This window comes from Mytilus edulis, chromosome 4, assembly GCF_963676685.1.
Source record: "Mytilus edulis chromosome 4, xbMytEdul2.2, whole genome shotgun sequence".
Taxonomy (NCBI): Eukaryota; Metazoa; Mollusca; class Bivalvia; order Mytilida; family Mytilidae; genus Mytilus; species Mytilus edulis.
This window is the reverse complement of record NC_092347.1, coordinates 22,884,006-22,908,426: the sequence shown is the minus strand read 5'-3', so window position 1 is coordinate 22,908,426 and position 24,421 is coordinate 22,884,006. Positions and strand designations below refer to the sequence as shown.

At 30.5% G+C, this 24,421-nt stretch overlaps 1 protein-coding gene across 3 annotated transcripts in view; it reads left to right on the top strand.

The window, feature by feature from the left end:
- Positions 1–24,421, top strand: part of LOC139519242 (zwei Ig domain protein zig-8-like) — a 43,917-nt gene that overhangs the window by 5,582 nt on the left and 13,914 nt on the right. Inside the window, exons 1-4 of one of the 3 annotated variants that reach the window (XM_071311186.1) lie at positions 2,083–2,771; positions 16,458–16,581; positions 19,628–19,752; positions 23,435–23,645. In XM_071311186.1, coding sequence (XP_071167287.1) covers positions 16,485–16,581; positions 19,628–19,752; positions 23,435–23,645 — 433 coding nt within the window. In that variant the 5' untranslated portion in view covers positions 2,083–2,771; positions 16,458–16,484. Of the gene's footprint in view, positions 1–2,082; positions 2,772–16,457; positions 16,582–19,627; positions 19,753–23,434; positions 23,646–24,421 lie in introns of those variants that run through there. The other 2 variants (XM_071311187.1, XM_071311185.1) reach the window with 2 other exon arrangements.

Sequence of the window (24,421 nt, the reverse complement as noted above, 5' to 3'; positions counted from 1 at the left end):
CCAACTTATGCATAAAGTTAATCCAGACGTCGATAAAAAAAAATCCGGGTTTTTGTGGCAAAATTAGGTAAGACACATTGATTTTTACGAACAGCGAACCCTAATTATTTTAGCATTACAAGTAAACGTGATCGTTAGGTAAATAGTTTCGTACGACAATGAAGGGAATTATAATTATGTTTCCATTTTTAAATTACATCTCTATCAATGAAACACGTTATGTTGACAATGTCAACAATGTAAGATATTGAATTTGTTTTCATCAGAGTATGCTACATGAATATTAATGTATCAAAATAAGAATAGTTGCCGATTCTTTCATTGGAGGTCGAAGTCGTCAATGTAAAGAAAAGAATATTTGGTTAATGTGCACACAACAAACTATGCCTTATAATGTCACAAAATTATGATTATATAATACTCAAAAGACACAACAATGCAAAATACTACATGAAAAATAAAACAATGAACAAAAAGTAACACAAATCATTATATTACCCGGTCTTAGATTAATCAAAAGTAACAGAAGTGAAACTCATCGTTTTATAAGGTCTCCTTGTATATAAATGATATCATCCAATGTGTAAAATGCAAAGCTTTTTCCTTTCCATTTCATATTTCAACACGAAATAAGTCAGTAACATTTATAGATTCAGACATCTATGATCTTTTAATTTAAATAAGTTGAAAGAAATATTAAATGAAACAGGAACAATCATTTCGATATATTTATCGTGTTATTTACTTCTTGTAAATACTCAAAATCTAAGAGAATTACAGCTGTGATTTATCTTGTGGATTAACTAATATATGAACCCTTAACTACTATTTTAACAAGTGACGAAGAAAAGGGAAATCGAAATATTCACTCTGGCTTTGGTATTAAGACTTGTCTTGTTTCGTTGTTTTCTTATTAACATTATAGTTTCTTCCGTTCTTGTTACAACAACTACATTTTACGGTATTACTTATATTTACTTTCACATAACGGAACTATAAAAAAGTGTCATACTAGTGGGCAGTTTAGCTAGCTACAAAACCATGTATAACTCACCATTTTCATCGGAAAGGCACTTGTACCAAGTCAAGACAATGGCAATTGTTTTTTCACTTGTTCTGATGATAGAAAGCGTTTGCCTTTGTCCATTTTTAAGGATTTCTTTTAATTTGCTTGGAGTTCAGTATTTTGTTAAGATTTTTTTATACTGTATATTTTTATGTTTCATTTTAATTACTTATAGCCATATAAGTAAACAAAGTACTTGTGACAAATTATAATGTACCCTCTTTTTATATATTCACCACAAAAACCATACTGATATATTATTAATCACCCTGAATAGACTATGCAAATGAGCAACAAAGTATCAAACAGACATGCGTTCAGGTAGAGTGCTTCGTCAATTACTAGTGCAATACATATCTGTCGCATATCTTCGTTCTAAAATTAGTGCTACCAAAGCAAAGGATAAGTTCGCTGTCAATTAAGTGAAAATATTTGAATAACATTGTTTTCGATATGCGATTCTGTTTGAACGTGCATTTATCATAAAACAATACATTATTTCGTGAATTTGTTAAACCAAAATGTATGAATTATATAAAACTTATTTGCCTGTTTTATTATGAACATTTTAGTGGATAAGTATACGTATACATGTATTAGCAAACAGTCTAATATATATTCAATTCATGATTTTAAATGTATGCAAATTTAAATAGATGATCATCAATAAGGTTTTCAAACATCTGTATTTTATGTGAACCCTCCACCTATATTACTAGAATGAAACAAATTGAAATATATAATCCTATTGGAGTACACTCGGTGGTTTTTACAAACATTTCAACAAAGTAGGGAATTATATGAAGGCGTTGATTCGCTTTCATCTGTTACTAATATGATTAATTCACACAGAGAGTTTTAAGTAAAACATATTATTTTAACTATTCGTCACAAGGAAGCAGTCGTTTATTACGGATAATTGTACATTTCCTGTGAAAAATTATTAGTTGCAATCTAACTAACTTTTGAAATATCGATATATTTGATAAATACGGTATGCTCTAGGGATGTGAATTGTTAAATAATTATATTTAACATTTGCTTTCTGACTGTCGATCTGAAAATTATCTGTAAATGTATTTGTTAAACATAGTCATTTGATAAGTTTAGGCTAAAGGTTGAATACTCATTAAAGGCAATGAAAGCGTGTTGATATATTAGAAGTTGACTTTCATTGACGCTGCTGTATTTTATGTCCCTAATGGATTCAATAAGGCATTAATAGTTTTATTGACTGCCTGAGGAACCGTTGTGTAAATAATTAAAAAAAAACACAAATCGTTTGAAGTAATGAACAGGAAATTTAAAGTAAATCATTATCATAGCAGAACTACGTTGAACCATCTGACTTATCATTTTAAGAAATATTTTGTACAGTTAATAACTGTGCGACTGTTTATCGTGTAAAAGGCACCAACGCAGTTCATTTCTATAAAAGGAACGTATTGGCGAGTTGAATGCTTTTTTCTGTGACTAGTATTAATGAAATCTTCCAATCCGCTATGGATAAATTGAGAAATAAATGTGTACTACTCCTTCAAATATTTATATTTCGGACCATATACAAACATTGACGGAATAAGAGAAGGATATAACAGTCGTTCATTGATTTGTCAGAACATGTGTTGCTCTAATACTGATGGAATTATTATTTTTCTTCTATGAATGGATTTCTTTAAATTCATACAAGAATATTTTGTTTTAGGTATGTATTTTGATACTTTAATACTTCGTAAATCTATCACAAAAATAAGTACATGTATGTTTTAAATAGTGTCAAATGTATATATGCATTTCGTTAGAGCGACCATTTATGTGTAACGTACCAGTTTGCAACGGCATTTTAATACATTACCAAAACTGTTTTTAATTTTATGCTTAAATAGTTGGGTACACAATAAAAATTATATAAGGTTTATTCACTGATAAATGTATATGCCATTTCATTTTTGTGATTTGTTTATTTGGGAATCATTTTGAACACTTGTATTATGATTCCCTACTCTCTTAAATACATTGACCCTTAAACCGTTCAAATAAGATTCTATTTTATGATTTGTCCGCTTTCAGAAGAAGTCCGAAAAGTCATTAAATATAAATAAAGTGACACATTCCTCTAACAACTGAAATAACCATTTATTGAACTTTTATTATGACACTTATTCATTTAAAAAATGAACAAACGTAAGCATTGAATAGTATTTACTGACATGATCGATCGACTGTTAATGTAAAAAAATATCGGAAAGTAAATAAACTTTACGAAAAAGAAATAGATTTTAAAATCCTTGCTATTTAATTATTGTTGTACAAAACCTATTGATAAGTTTTCATATTTGTTTGAGTTCTACAAGAGATTAAACATTCGAGTCGACGTATGTTCTTTTAAATGAAAAACTAAATCAATAGAATTACAATGCTTATAAAATAACCACTTCTTTAATAGTTTAACATTGTAAATTTTGCCGAACATTAATTATGAATACAGATAACATTAATTGAGTTTTATTCAAAAATGACACAACTTAACTCTAAGGATGTTTTGATTATTTTGAAAGGTTTCATAATGTAAAAAAGTGTTAGTGATTCTTTAATTGACCATTTTATGTAATGCTTCTTACAAAAAAATGCCATCAATGTTATAAGTTTGTTCATAGAACTATTATATAGTCCATGTCAGTAAAGTATGAATAGCCTTGAATGAAAACGTACTTTTTAAACTATAAATTGATTTAAAAATGTTGGAGACAAAAAGTCTACTTAGTCAGTGGAAGCAAAGGTCATACGTAACCTTGTGTACTTCTGATAGTCAGCGAGCATATCGGTTGACACGATGTTAACCGAACGGACTAATCAGACGAATGAATTGACCTTACACTATCGTATGTACATACAAAGGAATATCTATTTTAGTAACATGACTTTATTCATATTTTGGAACTACTAAATGTTATAATCTTCAAATGAAATTGATCAACGTACACTTGATCGTTTTTTATGATGCATTCATTATTATAAAAAAAAATATATTCTCGAATTATTGCAAATTGACACGATCAAGTTAGAAAGATATACTTATCTAAATTAATACTAATGATGTTGTGGCTCTTGAGTTGAAGTTTTATTGCCATTTTGATCGTCTTGGTTTGTTTCCCATAAATTAAGGGCAGATATGGTTGATTGTTCTTCACAATACATATAAAAAAAGTCATATCGACTAAGCTCTCTGAGGACTAAAACGTTTTTTTAAATGATCAAACCACGTTAAGTCAGATTAACGAGTGCGTCCCTATATGAGATTCGTCCTAAAAAAAATCGTTAAGTTTAGGTATCTGTTTATGGTCTTATGATAGCCTTAAAACTTAAGAACACCCAAGTCAAAATACCAAATAAACAACCAAATACTGCCACTGTGTATGTTGAAGACTGAAAAATGAGTTCAATATTTAAGAACAGTAGCATTTATTTAGCTACAGACTTAAGAATATTGGTGTTTATAAGAAACCCTCACTGAAATAAAGACAAAAAAATAAGCAGAATGTTAATGTGCCAAAATATAGATTTCCGTTCTTTTCTTTGCGCAACTGTAAGATATATTTGAATTCCTTGCCTATCAATTTAAATCTTAAAATATATATCGCGTCACAGTTTAAACAAACTTCTTAGTTTCCTTCTGGTAAAGACGGAATTTCATTTGGTATATTGAAAATCAAAAATGTGTCAATTGATAATTATTATCAGGTGCACACAAAAACCAGATCATCATTTTGAATAGCATAATCAGAATTTAAATTGCGGTGTTCATGTGTAATGGAATCAAGTATTCCTAAAAATAAGGTCGATTATTTTATATGCATTCGTAAAGTTTCTTTTTTTATCATTTGCTATAAAAAAAAATATTTACAGTTTCGATATACAATTGAAATTATTTATCGAATTGTAAAGGTCAATTTTGCTTTAAAATAATTCAATACTTCATTTTAGTTGTAAGGAAAAGAATTATACATATGTGTTGTATACTTCTCCCTATATATCAAAGTCTAAGAATACTATAAGCACTGTTTTATAGATGACATTCATGATAGAGCATTGTTTGACACCCTATGACATGTCTGAGCTAATATAAGACAATCCTAAATAAAGTCAGAAGATGTATCTTTGAATTATGTCATTGACAAGGCCCTAGGGTTTCAATTCAATACGCGATTCAAAATAGTACACAACTAGGATGGTGCTAAAGCACTAAATCAAAGAAATTAAATGTTGAAAACACAAAGTGCTTGTTTTGTCATTTCTTAGCGAACTTTTGTTAGTGGAATATTTTAAGTCTTGAATGTTATGATGGCAAGTCATACATAGTTGTCCTTTGTGGATTTTGCTTCTTAATTATGTCATATATGATGAAACGCGCGTCTGAGGTTAACTCCTAATACCTTTGATAACTGGGTCGATGCCACTGCTGATGGACGTTTCGACCCCGAGGGTATCACCAGCCCAGTAGTCTGCACTACATTGTAGACATGAATATCACTTTTATGGTCATTTTTATAAATTTCCTGTTACAAGACTGAATTTTTCGAAAAGCTAAGGATTTTGTTATCCCAGGAATAGATTACCTTAGCCGTATTTGGCACAAGCTTTTGAAATTTCGGGAACTCAATGTTTTTCAACTTTGTACTTGTTTTGTCTAAGCGTCACTGATGAGTCTTTAGTAGACGAAACGCGCTTCTGACGTATTAAATTATAATCCTGGTACCTTTGATACATATATAGCTCTTCAATTGTTTCGGTTCAAATACATCCTTAGCTTTCAAATGTTAAGCTTTCAACTATTTGACTCTTGATGAATTTAAATTTAGAAAAGCGCTTCCGACGCATGGAATTTATATAACGTGTGTTTTACCTTCTTTTTATTTTTAAATAATAGGTAAAATTGATACAGCAAGTATCGATCTTTAACAATATACAGTTTTCTTTAACCTTTATAGTTGAAGTTGTTGCTTTAAAAAGTTTGATACAAAACTTTCGATATTCAAAGCTGCTCCGAAATATTTGAACTCCAATGTTAAATAAATTTATACATTAATGAAGTCACTACATTAGCTAGAGGTACAAAATGTATAGAGAGAGATTTCAGATCTCACAAAACTTTTCAGTCAGGAGCCATTGCACTTTGTTGGTCTTGTATGTTTTATAATTATTGTTCAATTATATGTTTTGGGGATTAATTGGACGCTCATTTTCACTAAACTAGAACACATTTTTGTGTAAAGGCTAGTTGATGCCCGCCTCCAATTGCGGGATTTTTTCTTTGAGTTACTTTTTTATACGCATTCGTTAGTTTCTTTCTTATATATATTTTTAAATAATTATTCTGTATTGTTAAAAGTGTTGATCTGATTTTTTGACGAATTGTTTATCTTGCGTGCGAAATAGTGCAACATTCCTTTTTAGATGAAAACAACAATGTAGTACAACTTCTTTTTATCTATTGATAAATCAGCAGAAGAAATTCTAAGGATGATCTTTGTACAATTATGTACAATTATGTAGATGACACTCAAGATAGAGCATTGTTTTACACCTTAGGACATGTCTTATCTAAGTACTAGCACAATCCTAAATAAATTCTGAAGATGTATCTTTGAAAAATGTCATTAACACGGCCCTAGGGTTTTAATTGTGCACGCGATTCAAAAAGTAAAAAACTGGGTTGGTACCAAAGCCTTAAGCAAATAAATGTTGGAAACACAAAAGAGGGGCAAAAGATACAAGAGTGCGTTTATGGTCCTTTTTTTTTGGGGGGGGGGGGGGCTACAGTATGTTTTGTTTGAAGTCTTCAATATAATGATGACAATGAATAACGAGTTTAATTGATAAAGCAATTAACAGTTTTTAACTTGTTTAACAAAACACTCTTTCTTTAACCTTTGTATCATATGTTAATGATATTGAAATTCGATAGTAATCTTTCAAAGCAGTACCGTTGACCATTCAAACTGAAGTGCATAGTAGAATTAAATAGAGAACAACTCGCCGATAACCACTTCTGGACAGTATCTGAGACTTGTTTTGTTCACACATCGATGTTAATATAATGGAATTGTATGCGACTGTCATACAAGTGAGAGGTTTATCTAGCTATACAAAACAAGTTAATCTACCATTGACTACATTTCCTGCACCATGTCGGGATATGACAGTTGTTTTCTATTCTTTTGATGTATTTGAGCTATTTATTTTTTCCATTTGATAACGGACTTTTCGTTTTGAATTTCCCTCGGAGTTCGGTATTTTTGTTATTTACTTCAGGTGATCAGACAATAAATTTCGTGTAATTGGTGAACTAGTTATAACGATGTCATCGTGTGTCGATGATGGCAAAATTCGGATATTTGATATTTTTCAAGATTGTTTATACGCTTTATATATATTTCCGGAGTTGTGGCATAAGTGGCCGTTTACCAGAGTTTTTTAAATTTCCGTTTAACTCGTACATATGTAGGTGTCAACGAGTGGAACTTCCTAATCTAACGGCTCATTTCTTCTTTGAAAACATTGTTATTGGTCATGATGTTATATAATGGCGTTTGCCTGACACACTTCATTAGGACTCTAAAATTTTTCAATATTAATAACCTTGGGCCTTGCATAATGTATTTGTTTAGGTTCTGTTTTATGTGGTCTATCCTATAGTTTACAGTAAAGAGACTGGTAAGTTAGGATATAGAGGGTTAGAACTGTGTCACTGTATTGTATTGGTATACAGTTAAGTCAACATTGGAATATCCTGTTTTGTTGTAGTCCTTGGTTCAGATTAAGCATTATCGATTGAAAGTTTAACTGCGGATTCCATGCCCAGACACATATATGTAAGCTAATAACAAATGATATACAAAGGTTCTGAAAATCATGTAGACATATGATAAATTATAATAATTTGGATTAAACGCTGCCATATGCAGTTCTAGTAAAAAGACGGGTCTGACACTGTGATTTGCATCAGATCATTCATGAATCCTTTCAGATCTTCAAGACGTTTAACATTGTGACATTGAATGTACGTCCCCATGTCGAAGAAAAACATCACCGTAATTTACATATCTATTCGCACACTTAAATGAATCTCAATCAGTAAGGGATTTTTTTAACAAACAGATGTAGTCCGACATTATCAAAATGTTATTGAAAACTAGATGCAAAAAGGAAAAAATACATCAATTTGAGCTTGACGTCAAATGGAAATTGTTATTTTTGATGATATCAGTTGTAAGCTGTTCCTCCCGAACAAGTAATATGCAACCTAAAACTAAAGTATTCCATTAGGACCAGTATTAAATAACTCTATATTAACGTGTTCTGGCAAGACCCGTAATATACAGCTATTATATACTGCTCGTTGGTCGTCCTGCGTTCAGTAAATAGCCATAACATTGGAGTACTGGTATTTTTTGGCAAAGGATTAATTTGAAGACTACATGTAGGTATTCTTTTTTGTTTTAATTCATAATTCTCACTATGGGATTTTCCAAGTCTGCAATTAACATGCATATGACTGGTTCTCGTTTGTTTTTGGTTTTTTGTTGCACTTCAGTGTTCCGTTGTTTGCCTATTATAGTTGATATTTTTCCCTCGGTTAGAGTTTATAACCTGGATTTGTTTCCTCTCAATCGATTGATGAAATTTAAACAGCGGTGTACTACTATTGGCTTTATTCGTCAAATGTTTTTACATAATGTTTTTTGTATTGCCCATTTTAAAGTTTTTATTGAAATTTTTGATAATATTCTGTTTAAGATTGTCAGTCTGTTTGCTATATGCTATGCATTCAGTATTCCCATATTTTCTTTCGTTTTATTAAAAGTCAAAGTAAAATGAAAAAGATCGATACTTGAACACTAAAAGTGTGCTACAGGTATTTTATAATTTACATATTGACAATACATTTTTAATTTATAGATACATTTACCAACGATAGATTGGCGAGGGATAATTTATACTGTTAATATCCTGTAAAAGAAAATACCCAAATGTTATCAATATGTTATACCACCATAGACGTCCATTTCGTCTTTTTGTGGTATACAGTCTAAAGGTTTATTGGATTTTTGATGGCATAAATTATGAATACATTTCTTAATTAAGTGTTTAAAATCAATTATCAAATGTATGTATAGCAATGTATGATGCTTCTATCCCAAAACCCCTGCTAATAAGTTTCAAAATAATGATTATCTGTTGATTTTATAATAATAATGTTTTCCCCATTCGAAAATAGTCATTGTCGTTTAACTGATTCTTTCTCTAATTGCACAGATATGCAGCCTTGTGATTTAGTTGAAGATATGTTAAACCCAAATATTACATAGAAAACAGTCAGGTTAATTATAAAAACTTGTTGCATTACATTTTATTAAAGGAAGTTTCGGTAAGAAAGTCAATAAAATAGAGACTTAACATACAGTCTCAACATTTTTAGTTACAGTTTAACCAATACGAAAAACACTTTGCTAGCTTGCAATTTATATATAATTTTTCGTAATCGCATGTTATTATTTTTTTTGCGATATGGTCGGAACTTGGTCATTATTCCAACTTCCAACAGAAGACAAATGTTATTCTTAAATGTCAATTATAATTATAATAACATCACTACAAAACAAACACACGATAGGAACTTTATTTTGAAATGTTCTCATTTCAAACTTGACATTTCTCATCAATTTCAAGTTGATATTTCTTAATAGTTTATATTTCTTAGTCCTTAGTTGACATTTCTAATTTCCAAATTGACATTTTTGAGTTCAAGATTGACATCTAAGTTCATATTTGACATTTTTTTGTTCCGAATTGACATTTCTCTGTTCTAAATTGACATTTCTCTGTTCTAAATTTACATTTCTCTGTTCTAAATTTACATTTCTCTGTTCTAAATTGACATTTTTCTGTTCTAAATTTACATTTCTCTGTTCAATTTGATATTTGTCAATTCGAACTCGATATTTCTCTGTACCAAATTGACATTTATCAGATTCAACTTGATATGTGTCAGTTCCAACATTATATTTGACAGTCCCAACTTGATATTTAACAGTCCCAACTTCATATTTGTCAGTCCCAACTTCATATTTGTCATTCTATCTTGATATTTCTCTATTTATTTCAGTCTAACATTTCTCACTTTCTTTACATTTCAAGCCTCCAAATTATATTATTCTCGCTACGTAACTTACAGTTACAATAGTTTTTTTTTTAATTCTTGTTCACCGAGTTGACTCAAATTCTCATATTTGATTTATAACATACTAAAACGAATATCCAATTATGAAAAGTCTAGAATTGATGATACACGGACCCAATAATGTGTATCAGCATTTCGTGTGTATTTTAGTCAAGACGTCATTTAATTAACTCTCGAGGAGACATCCGATGCCAGTCGATGGTTATATAACCAGATATAAAGATAGATATAGATATAAAAAAGTAATCCGACGAACACGTGTAGATGGATTTCTTTAGGTCTGTTTGATTTCATATTATTGATTTAAATATGGTTTAATCATCGTTGATACCTGTATAAGAATTATATTTTGTAATTCGACTTGGTCAATCCAGAGGTTACTAACCCTTGTTTCACTATCAATGTTGACATTCTTTAACTTTTGATAGCCGAACATCCCAAGTTAATGTACAATCAATCTCTAGCTGATGGGGTGTATTAAAGGTCACATGAATACGGATTCGATGAGGTCGAATTATTAACTTGCAATTGAATAATTCTTTAGCTTATTTTGACAAAATTGAAATAAACTGCTAATAGCGAATTATAATTTCACACTTCCACTTGAATTAATGATTGAACAATATGATATATATATAATTGTTTTTTTTTTAATATTTCGTAGCTACTGCATATATATGTATTTATGTATTGTAATCAACAAAACATTTCCAACGAAATGTAACAAAAAGTAACAGTGATGAACAATTCTCTTCTCCAGTAAATTTAAAATAAAATGTTGTTACAATAACATAACAGATACCTCAATGTGAGTGTTACAATAATGATACAATGAAATTAATGAGTTACAAAGTATTTTAATGAAACATTTACACCGATGGCATATTTATCAATTATGTTTTGAAAATGTTCTATAAATAAAAGTTATCTTTTTGGCGTCTATACAATTTTTCATCTCTGGTTAATCTTTAACATATAGATTTGACACGTCAGCACAGGTTTATGATTGCTGCGTTCACCTTGATAAAGCTTATTTGAAAATACAAACCAAAAAAAAAAACGCCTCAATCAGTAATCTCGACAACAACAAAGTACTAGTAGTACAAAACTGTTCGAATATAACATTTTCACTGGCTTTCTTAAAGGATAATTATCACAAGACGACAAGAATAAGCAAACTTCCCTTACTTTGGGTGTCGATAGAAAAATCAAGTGTTCCACAAAACAACAAAATATCTTGCATTAGGGTAAATTTACTGTGTAATGCGTCTCTATAATATATCTTTTCATAACATTTTATGTGATTATTATCATCTTTAGTTTTATTAGGTCTAGATTGATGATGTAATGTTGTTTTGACGTAATAATACAGCGCAGTCGTTATTTATATCTCTATAATTGTATAAAAGATTTCCATGACCATTTTATCTGTATATATTGCAAAAATAATTCAAGTATATCAGAATTCGGAATCAATACCTCTTCTCTATAAAAAGGCGAGATATGATATAATTACCAATTAGATAGCCACCCATCGACTATTTGTAATATTCTTAGCTCCATTGTCTTTTTTTTTTTACGTCTAGTGTGTTTTGAAAGCAAGGCAGTACATCAGCTGTAAGAAACAGTTTCGTAAAATATCTGTGTTATATCAGCATCATTCTTTAATTTCCATGGTTGAAAAGCATCCGACGCTTACAACAATGAAGAGCTGTGAGAGAATGAAACTCTTGACATACAAAACGCAATCTTGATAACTTATCCCTATACGTTTTGAAATGAAAATAGCATGTGTTTTTATAAAATGGTTTATTCAAACTAATTAGACAATCTACGAAGAGATCTTCGATGGAGAAATTATAAAGTGGAGCTGTTAAGAAATGTATATACCATTGAATCAAATAAAAGGCTAGAAATCCAGTGACTGGTAATGCAAGCATGACACGAAAAGCGGACCGGGGTCTCTATACATTTGGATTTACTAATTTGTTTTTTTTTTTGTGGTTGTATGTGTAGTGGTTCAGCTGATGTTTAACGGCCAAATTAACGTTTTCATACTATCTTTCTAGTTTACCATAAGTGACAATGATAGAAACTTGTTATCCATTGAGAAACATATTTAAATAGATAATTTGAAAATACTTTTAATGATTATTTGAATAGAAAAATCAATTGTACTGACACGTTATATACCTGAATATAAAAAACAAAACACTTATATGTCAATCACGGATTATTTTAAGGAGTTACACCAGGTTATGTTAAGTGTTCACATTAATGAGAATAAATATAGGATGTCTTTCATTAGATTTTATTTAGTTTCGCAGGTTGTCTGACCGTTATAAAAATTAAAATAGTGCATATACATCTCAAATATCTCCGTGAACGTTTACTTAGTTAAATAATACCACCAACACTAGAAGGTCTGCTTCATATCGCTTGGTCTTGATATTGCAATTGACACAGATCGAAAAATTCAAACTAGAACCTATGCTGAATGTGATGATGTCAACCTCCTATTTCTCAACCGTGACATGCCCACTGTCCAAACGTTATTTGGTTACATATCTAATTTTTAGTTTCACGCATATTGATGTTAGACGGTGGACATTAACATGGATGTGCTTCTTACACAAAACATGCTCTATCATGACTTAAATCGACACTACGCATATTTCCTGATTAACATCAGAAACAGTTGATTTAAACGATGTGTCGATGTTTCAACTAAGTAGTAACATTTTTAGCTGTTCTAGATTATCAGAAAAAGATACCAGAATATTCATGTTTGATCTGTACTTTTATCGATTGTGTCCTATTCCGAATTCTAACCTTTGTACTGAGTGCTCATACGCATGGCGGGTGATGGATGCAAAGCAGGAGACGTTCATACTGTTGATCAAACCAGTCTCGAACATATGAATTCATGCAATTTCTTTAATATATGTTCATTCCTTGACTTGTTGATTTACTAGAATTAGAAATTTTCGAACTACTGATGCTTGAATATTTAATGAATTCAACGTTGTTATTTTAAACGTAGGTAATAAAACACATCAATATTTAATGTTTTTCGTTTTATTTCCTGTAAATGCTTGACACCGGTTTCTGTCTTGAAAATGAGCGGCATTTGTTTGGACCTTTCATAATTGTGCCCATTGTGTGAGCTTTTGATTCACCGATTTTTTTTTTACTAACAATTAGATAAGTTGACGACTGAGGAAGAAAGTGTAGTATTTCATTGTAAAGAATAAAATATAAACAAACTGAAGAAATGCCATTACTTAAACTATAAATCTTACTATGATGTTACTCATTATTGAAAGCCGTACAGTGATCTCAAGTAATGTCGTTTAAACCGTCGCTCTTTGGTATTTTGTGGATATGTTTCTCGTGTGAAATCCCCTTACCACTTCCATTTTTATTTTAAAAGAACATAAGAAAAACAAAAGGGCTAAATACTAAAAATACAAAAGCAGCTAAACAGATACATTGACCAAAAATATGAACCAGAAGAATTTTACAGGAACATAATAATAATTTTCTCCTGTTTTTTTTACCATACGACATTTTCGGAAACGTTAGTTATACTACTATTACTTATAATAAAGATAATAGTAATAGTGATAATAATAATAAAAGTAAGAAAACACATTCATTAACATTGCTGAAAAGAAACCAAGAAAGACTTGTACCAAAATGCTAACTTTTTTTCCAAAGCTAAAACTAAACATTGATACCAGACTTATAGTTTTATTTGCAAGTCGTGCGAAAAGAAACATCAGTGAAAGCTCGAATCAAATTAGATAAAGGGCATATAAATCCACGTTTATATCACTGTTGCTCGGTATGAAGAAACTGCAGCCCTTTTTTTTTTTTTTTTTTTTTTTTTTATTATCGAACAGAAATGTTTTCTGAATGGTCAACTATAACTGTTTTTACGAACACGATATTGGAAACTGGTCTGTCGAATAATGTCAGAAATGTAGAACTTTTTCCGTTTGAAAGAGAATACAATACCACAAGTCAATGTACGAATCAAAAAAGGGATTTACACCGATATATCAAATCTAAATGTGTGTAGAAATATGGATCAATTTCAAAACTAGTCTTAGTATATTGATACATTGCCCTTTAATCAAATACAGAATTATACAAATCAAGTTTTGGTTCGGTCCCATAATGTGTATTGCTGAGTGATGATTTGAAAACCGTTATATATTAATACTGTTTGAACATGGAAGAATTTGAGTGGGAGGGAAATCGAGGACAATCAAAACTATTGACAGAACAAAAGGCAGACCACACAGAGACCAGACAAACTACAGTGTGCAAAGAGATGGCAACCCAACGGGAGCATCTCTCGAGTCATGCAACCAGCAGGTGTTTTCAACCTATTAGTAACTAGTAATAAAAAGTGTGTTTTCTTCAGTCCATACACATACGAATATGATCAACTAAAGATAAGGATAATTTTATATTACTTTGTACTTTGAGAAGCTAATTCATATGAAAACTCCTCAGGTATATGTTAACAGGAAAACTTTGAAGATTTTAATTGAATCAAATTGAATAACATGTAGATACATGTATTTATAAGCTATCAACTTACAACTGATATAGTTTCATACAAATTAGTTGGACGATAATGCTGAAAAATTGAATATTGATGACGGAAATACATCTTATTACGCAGCAACTTCTTTGATACAAAGTATACCTGTCACCTACTCAAAACGACTTGAAACAACAATATATTTGTTGATAAATCAGAAGTGCATTTTTATTATATTTAAATCATATTCTTATTTATATTTACTGCTCATCGTTTTTTTTTCTTATATTTGACATGTCTTCAGTCAATAACATAATAACGCTCATACACAAATATATTAATTCATATGAAATTGCGTTGACCAATTTTACATTGTCCAAGATCTAGAACAGGCAAAATGTACGTGTTAAATAATTGAAGTACTTCGGATTTTATGTCATTTGAATGTATTCTGATCTTGTTGAACTTTATATAATATGGATATTATAAAAATGAAGCATATAGATTTTCAATGACACGATCATTTGAAAATTAATGAATCAGAACAATTACTGCTGTATAGAATGACCGTTAAAATCCGCTAAAAAAATTATTTGCTCGAGTTTTTGATTTTGTCATCTGATAAGGCACATTTCGTTTTGAATTATCCTCGGAGTTCTGTATTTTAAATATTTCATTTTTTCCTAATCCTTGATATTCCGTCAACTAAATGTTGTTTACAAACGATTGATATATTTCTGTGAACATGTCTGTTCTAAATTTTGAAAAGTATGAAGGGGTTCGGTATAATTGAATTAGTTGCAATATAATATAGTTGTCAAAAAGATAAAGCAAAACAACATGTAAATTATTGTACACTAAACCAAATTATTCCTCGCAGTAAAATATGAAATTGATTATACCGGCTTAATCAAATGATTTTGGTGATTTTAAGGAATCATTCAATTCATATTCGTCGGTCGATCTCTCTGTCTTCCTAGCTGTGTTGTTGCATATTGATAAAACTTTATACGGATGTAGTACATACTACTCTTGGATAAACGTACGTAACGGAATACAATCTCGGTCGTACATGGTAAAGGGGAGATAATTAAACGTACTTACGTCGATATATAGCTTTTATAATAATTTTTAAAGAATTCTGATTTTGGGTATCCACGTGAGTTCACTCACACGTCCAGTTTATATCCGTCAGAGTTCATTTTTAATTAACCATTAACTTTGTGGTACAATTAACATAATTACAATTATTTGAGTAAACTAAGCGACTTTTACTACTGTTTACAATTGTATCTAATACAGCTGTACCGAGTCGTTGACACAACACAGATGAGCGACCTCTACATACTTACTGTCAAATAAAAGTAGAATTTCTACTTCCTGAGAGACTTGTTTATGAATAAGTAATTAAATGTAATAAAATGGTAATTAGCACAAACAACTTATGTACCAGTAATGGAATTGTGATTTTTCTTAATGAAACATCCTTCTTGATGTTGATATAATTTATTTTTGTATGATGCAGTACTTGACAACCATTTTATCAGCTAAGATTGTTATCAGAAAGTGAAGATTTCTTTTAAATTTACTTGCAGGCTTTTAAATGACAAAGATTGCGGTTAATGATGATTCGTAATGGACGATTATATAAAATTTCTAGAATAATATCCTTACAGTATTATATAGTAGAAGCTGTCCTATTCTTGTCATCGTGGAGTGGTAAGTTAGCTTTGTCTTATTTTTAAAAGAATTGCGATTACTATATACTAGAATAATTCTTAAGTGATTTGCACATTAGGGAATACGTTTATATGATTGGTCGAGAGGACTTCCGGTAGTTGATCTTGACGTTGGTTATTTTTCGATAGACGACGTTGACCAAACTACTTTTCGTAACCTATGTAAGCAAGATGGCGGTGCGATAATAACACCGACGTCAACCAAATTTATTTTCACTGTACGTAAATCGTTAAATAAAATAATACTCAAAAACATTCGATTGGATTATAAAAGGTTTTTTTGCAGTTCACTTTTTATCAGATAGCAAATTTCATTGAGTATATATTTTTGCGTTAGCCAACAAATATATTCATGCGCCAGGCCTATTCAATGACACAAATATACAATCTACGTGTGATAGAGGTAACGTGTGTGGAAAAATATATTCCCTATTTCCAATTTTAAAGACTTATAAGGATTTAACGCCTTTTCAAATGAATTTATTGGTGTATAAACTGGACCAAGTCACTCACAAACATATCATAAAAGTCCCTAGGACATTTATTTGTTTGTGAGTGAATTGGTCGAGTTTATACACAAATAAATTCCTTCAAAAAGGCGTTTAATCCTATATCAATTTTCTAGGCACTTTAAATATATATTAAGAATTTCGTGCACATATATGCAATTTCGCCACATTTTATATATTAAGCATTTACAAATCATAGCATCATAATATAATGCACTAAGTTTCATATAATTATGCTATACAACTAGTCATGTTTTCAGGCTTTTTGGTGTTATACTCCCTGTTCATCGACAACTTATACATATTTTTTGTCTCATTTTTAAACCAATTACATGTATAAAGCAAAATATTGATTTAATATAGCAGTAACAGTTTTGGGTAAAACAAGACTTTTTTTAACACAGAAAAATGGGTTAAAATAAAAGAATTAAACACAAAAAAGCTAAAAAAATAAAAGAACTGAAGAGTTATGATTCATAAAATATTAAAAAAAAAGATATAGAATAGAGAAAAGAATACAGAAGCTTAACAAATAAGAAATATACAGTCCCCCTCCCCATACCCAGACCCTCTTACGTTAGACTGATAGTGTTGCTTCATATTGTGCAATCATATATATCGAGCCTTCTGAGATTGCTTTTATATGACTATACGCTGAATTTGCTTTAGACTGAAGCATTGCAGATTTTTGAACGTTTTGAGTGGTAGATCTAGAGTTTGTATTCAGGTCCGATTTCTGTATCTTTAGAGTGGTAGAGTTTGTATACAGGTCACCGTCATCTGTATGGCATTAAAGTGTAATGAATTCTGATTGATACCAATTCAACATGGAAATAAGAATGATAATAAATGAATATATTTGTCATTAACTAAATATTAGTTATAGCTGACTTAACTAGTTAGTTGAAATACATTAAGCTTATTGTTGTTCAATGTGTATTGGCTTTTAAACTTGAATTATATCCGTCAAGTAGAATTATCGTGGTGTGTCATGAACGGTCATGGCTTGAAGAAAATAAATGGTTATTAATTCAATCAACTCGTATTTGATTGTGCATTTCCTTTTTGACTGTACATGCAGAAACGCTTTTAATTGAACGTGCATACGTCTATCAATTAAATAAATATAATAAATAAATTCAAAAGTAAAAATGCAAAAAAAAAATCTACTGCGATATTTTAATTTTATAGTGTATAATTATTTCTTTTCTGGACATTACAACAGAAATGTTTTTGGTTTTTCTTCTATTCCTCATCATCACAGAAACGTGCCTATTTTGTTTATACGTTCCATATGTTAATGTTTAAGAAAACTCTGCCGTATCTTCCAATAGATTTTATAGAACTGTCCGCTCTGCTCCCAGCTTTGATGAGGTAATTATGTTGACGTTTGAACAGATTTAGCTACTGTCGATTGCTTGGGAGAAAATTAATAAACTGGAACCAATATATAATATTTATGTTCTGTATTTTGACATTTTGACATTTTCATCACCATTTACGACGATACATGTAGGTTTTATCCATTAATAAAACGAATGATAAACAAGCGCGTATTACTATTGTTACTTCTATTCCTCGACATGACGTTAAATATAGAAACACTTTTTGTGTCTATTTTTGACACGTCTGTGATATGATCAACGCTACAATGCTTAGCAATACGTACTAGATTAATATAAATATATTTATAAAATACTATTAAGATTGATACATGTAAAGGATACACTTAAATCGTTGTGATTTTTTTTACTCTTTTTTTTTCATTCTGCGCGTTTTGCTCTGCTGTAAGTACCGTAATTCTGACTCTTCATAAGTTAATAAAGATTGTACAATGTGACTGTACCATTCCATAAGGTTATGACAGTAAAAATGCAAATAATTTCAGACTGGTAACGCAACAAAAAAAATTAAAACTTGAGCTTTTTGATTTCGTAGACTTCAGACATTTCGAAGTAGCTGCAATGTGTTTTAAATTTTATGTTACACTGTTAAAAATTACACAGTGAAGTAGGTCGTAAAAATTAGTAATATTCCATTAAAGTAGGTAGTTTGTCCCTTCGAATATTATACAAAATGCATATTTGATTCATCGTTGTGTTAAATTTGTGTAAAGAAATCTCAAAAGATATAGAGTTAAAAATTGATATGATACATTGTATAACAAATTATGTAGTTATATAACTTCAAATTATTAAAGATTACGATAGAAATGAAATAACGTTATTGTTTACTAATGCATATAAAATCGAGATTTTTTCCTTAAAAGTACATTGGTGGAAGAAACTTGTATGTGAAATGTTATAAAGGGTAGAGTCCATGTTGCTTTCGCAGAGTGCGTAAATTAAATAAAGTTTCGTAGGTAAAAAAAATAATCAGGAAATTTATATAGAATTTAATGTATATATAGTGATTATACAAATTGGTAATTATTATAAATGTTCAGATTTATCTCTTGTACATGTATCTATAATCCTAATATTTATTATTATAGTTTTTTTTTAAATTTAATTTTAGCCTTATCTGTGAAAGGTTTACAAGCCAATGTCCCTTTGTTTGAACCTAGAGAAAACAACGTATCATTCTTTGCTGGCGATACTGCAACGCTACTGTGTTCTGTCACTGGATTACAAACTCGCTTTGTAAGTATGCTTTCTGAAAAAAAACATATACAATTGTTTACTTTGAAATATATGAATCCCTAATCAAAACCAAAATCAAAACCTCAAATACATTAAACGAATTGATACTAATTGTCATACTCCTGACTTGGTACAGGCATTATCTTATGTACAAAATGGTGGATTAAACCCCTTTATTTACTTTTATGTCTGAGTCGTGTCCCATTAATCAAACTCACACAAAAAGAACAGGCATTCGAAAAATAATACATTATGTACATGATAGTAAAAAGAAGTATCAATAAGTTTTATTTTGGTATATTTTAATTTTTGACATTGTATATGTTTTAGCGTAATTGAAACATTTGAAGCAACTAAAATTACAAAAAATAACAAGAACGTACCTAGGTTCATCTTATAATAGTCACAGGTAGAATTGTTCAAATACTTGTCTAGTACAATAAAATTTAAATTTTGATTCTTACACTTTAACAATCAAATAGAATATCAACAGTCACAAGTTTTGAAACATGAATAACTAATTGTTATATAGGTAACCATGTAGAAGTGATATAAGTGTATTAAACGTATCTTACTAACGAACTTGACGGACAGACAAACAAGCGAAACGACATTTTCAAACGAAATCGTACCACTGGACTGAGGTATGAATAATATCTTTAAATATTTTGTTTATAATGTTGTTCATGTTGAGATATGGATTTTCTATCATTTTGAAAACATCAACATCAACCCGAAAATTAATTAAGAAGAACAAAGAACTATACACCAAAAAATTATATGCCGAACTGACAGCTCAATAGAATGTAACATTTGCTTCAGCAAATATTTCATAATCTAGTTAGCAGAGATGAAAAAGATTCAATTTGGGATGCTGCTGAATTGAACATGATTTTAATGAAATTTTGTACACAACCAAGACCTTGTTTAGCATTAGAGTTTGATTTGATTTCATGGACTATCAATAACGTCAGATTGAATAATGATAAACTTGTGTCATCGCTTAACTTACTTTAATTGTAATTTCTAGTTATATGTCCCTTTAATCCGTCAATATTAGTTATCATTAGATATTAGAGAATCGATCAAAACTACCGTCATTTAGACTTGATATGTTGTGGTTTCTTGTCGAACAACATCCAAACGAACTGTTGTGGTTTCTTACCGTACCACATACAAACAGACTATTTATATCACAAACTAAAAGTAAAATATGAAAAAAATCATAAAAAAAAATGTAACAATATCTCTTTTGAGTACTGCTGGTAAATGCCTTGAAGTTACATTAATTTGATTGTTTCTCTTAAACACGAACATCTTGACACAATTACTCAATCGATTTTATCTTCTTATTTATAACTTATAATAACTTAAGTGCCATTTGTTAATTATTTTATGAACAGATCTAGCTATGGAATAAAACATACGAAAAAGTCTTATGCAATAGAATGAGCATACTAAAGGATAATTTAAGAGCTGTTAGTTAAATAACGTCAAATACACAAATTATGTATATATGCAATGAGTGTATCGCCTAGGTACTTTCCGTTTAGAATTATCCTCGGAGTTCGGTATTTTTGTTGTTTCACTTTTAGATGGTCTCATGAACGTTCTGCATCCTTCAAATTCTAGTGCTTTTAATCAACTGGGGGTAAAAGTATCGACACCTGGAATTCTCCAGTTTGACAGTTAAACTCATATCAAAGAGAGGGTCGTCTGTTCAGCTCTGCGGGTGTACACATATAAAGATTCACCAACATCCATTCAAAATTGGAATGTTTGGTATAGAGATACCACACGCTCGTCAAGTCAAAAGCACAATCAAAATAACTTCATAGTGGTCCGTAGGTCACCTAAGGCTTATGTAAAGCTGACACTATGACTATTATACCATGCATTTCATTGCACAATGCATTATAAGGGATAATTCGTAGAATTAAATTTGAATCTTTATTTCTACGTCAGGCATATATTACCTTAGCTGTATTTGGCAAAACTTTTAGGATTTTTGGTTCTCAATGCTCTTCAACTTCGAACTTTATTTGGCCTTTTTACCTTTTTAGGATTTGAGCGTCACTGATGAGTCTTTTGTAGACGAAACGCGCGTCTGGCGTATATACTAAATTTAGTCCTGGTATCTATGATGAGTTTATTTATTATATACCAATATTGTTACTTTACGTACTTTACTCCTTTTTCCTTCTTTACATATTGATACCTAAATGCTTCTATTAGAGAATATATTTTTACTGAAACTTTGACAGTAATCAAAATCATTATCATCAGTATGTTTTGTTTGGACGGATAGATTGTTTTCACAGTAGGTAGTAGTAGTCTAGGCATGTAATACATATTGCTTTTTAACGTGTCACTGTAATTTCTGTTTTGCAAAATGAATTCTGTATTTGTCCTGGATATTTCGAATTAGATTGTTTACTGTGAAACAGAATCCGTATTCTAAAGCCGTGAATAATTCTGCCTCAGACGACTGGTTTTCTAATCCAATCAACAAAAGTGCCGCCTGAGTTCGTGTGCGGTAATATACCATTATTAAATTTTCAACGGAAAACTCAAATTGGTGTAAAATTGATATGTTTCCATTCCGGTGGTGGCACGTTTCTCTCAGTATGTTCTCCATGCGAACAGAAGCATGCCTCAGTGCATATTTTGGTTTGCCATCACGGATGATTCTCGAAAGGATAATTATCCGTTTTCTGTAAGCATATCATGCAGAAAAGTATAATCAATGTATTTCTCAAGTGAATTTCTTATATCTTTTTTCTCTGAAGGAGATAAAACGTATGTCTTTTGTAACCTTTTGCCAATCTTTTGGTATTGGTTTTTTTAATACATCAACTAATTCCGGTTAATACATTGTTTTACCTTAGGAAATGGTATTAGGACAAATTTGTTAGAAAAAAACTTTTGGAATTAATACACTGGACACGTACGTCTTGAATAATTCCCAAGAAACATTTGTTTATGTAAGAGTTGATTATATTGCAAAAAGTAGTTATTCTGCGACGGGTCATTCGACATTATAAAATGAAACAGACAGGACCAATTACGTTTTGCATCATTTCCAGTCAGACGCCTTCAAATCTTTGTTTTGAGTATCACAGTTTCATTCCTTCTCGTATAAAATCGGAAATCATTTACCACGTATTTCTCAACAGAGATTCAATTTGCTTCAAGATATTTCAATGGTTTTTGAAAAATCTGATATGAAGGACATTCCAAACAAATACAAAATCTGATCGGTATGAAATCGGTGAATTGTCACAGGTGTTGCTTAGCAGTTAAAAAAAGGATTTTCAATCCTTTCACACAGAATTTTACAAAACGTTTAATATTCCCCAGGATCAAATCTTTGATTTCAACATCAATGCATATGGAGACGCCGTAAAACATTTTCTTTTAATGGGATATGGGTTAGATTGTTAAAGAATAAATAAAACCAGTTCATTATCAAAACTTTTACTTATTCAAAACCAATGTCTAATTTAATTCTGCAATTGTAATAAAGCAGGTTCAACTTTCTATTCTGGAGACCGTGAGATCACCCGGTACTGATTGGGTTCGGGCTTGTCACTCTCATTGGAAATGAGTTATTATAATACATTTGTTTAGCTATTCTTACAATAAGAAAAGTAATCATTTATTAAATTCTATGTATTTTCAGGTAGTTTGGAGGAGGACATCTGAGCCTAACCCTTTAACAATAGGTGATTTCGTATATAGTCCCGACGACCGTATCACCATCCGACGTGTAGAAGACAAAAATGAATGGAATTTAATCATAAAAGATGTACAAATAGCCGACGCTGGAATATACGAGTGTGCAGTTAGTTCTCGGGAGAAATACAAAAGACTTGTTTTACTTCGGGTTAATGGTCAGTATTACAGCTTTATTCGTTCGTTTAAAATCGGAAATTATTTACAATGTCGTTTCCATTAAAAATCCAATTTACCTCAACATAATAAAAAAATGCAAGTTAGATAGATTTTGAAAACAAATCGAATATGAAGGACATTCCAAATAAAAAGTTCTGATTTATATAGTAGGAAAACATTGTCACAGGTGTTGTTTAGCAGATAAAAAAATACATTGTACATCCTTCCACGCTGAATTTCAAAACGTTTATTATTTCCTTGTCTTAAATCTTTGATTTTAACTTCAATGCCTTAGCCAGGAGACGCCATAAAACGTTTTCATTTAATGGATATGTTCTTATTCAAAACCACTATTCAATTTATTTCTCCGACTGAAATAAACATGGGTGAAATTGGTCATTTTGTTTTCCAATCAAAAATCTAAAGCAAATATTAAAAACCGTCAAGATGCAATAAAAACCTAAAATACATAAAAAGAGAGCTTAATGGGACTCTGGTCAATTCTGTCTCAGGGTTAAAAAAAACCTGTCCAAACGTCTTAGTTCATTTTGTTTGTACAGCCCGTAACAGAGTAGTGATCGAATTCGCGTTTCTTTACCGTCAGAATAAGTTACGTTATCGACAAACTTATTTAGGAAGTGACATAATTTAATTGTCTTCATCGACAAAATATTTCATGTCCAACGTGTAAGTTTTCATTGTTTAAGTCGAAGTTTTTTAACACAGTAAAACATTTTTTATAATCCACCTCTGTCATTGGCATTTTCATTTTAAC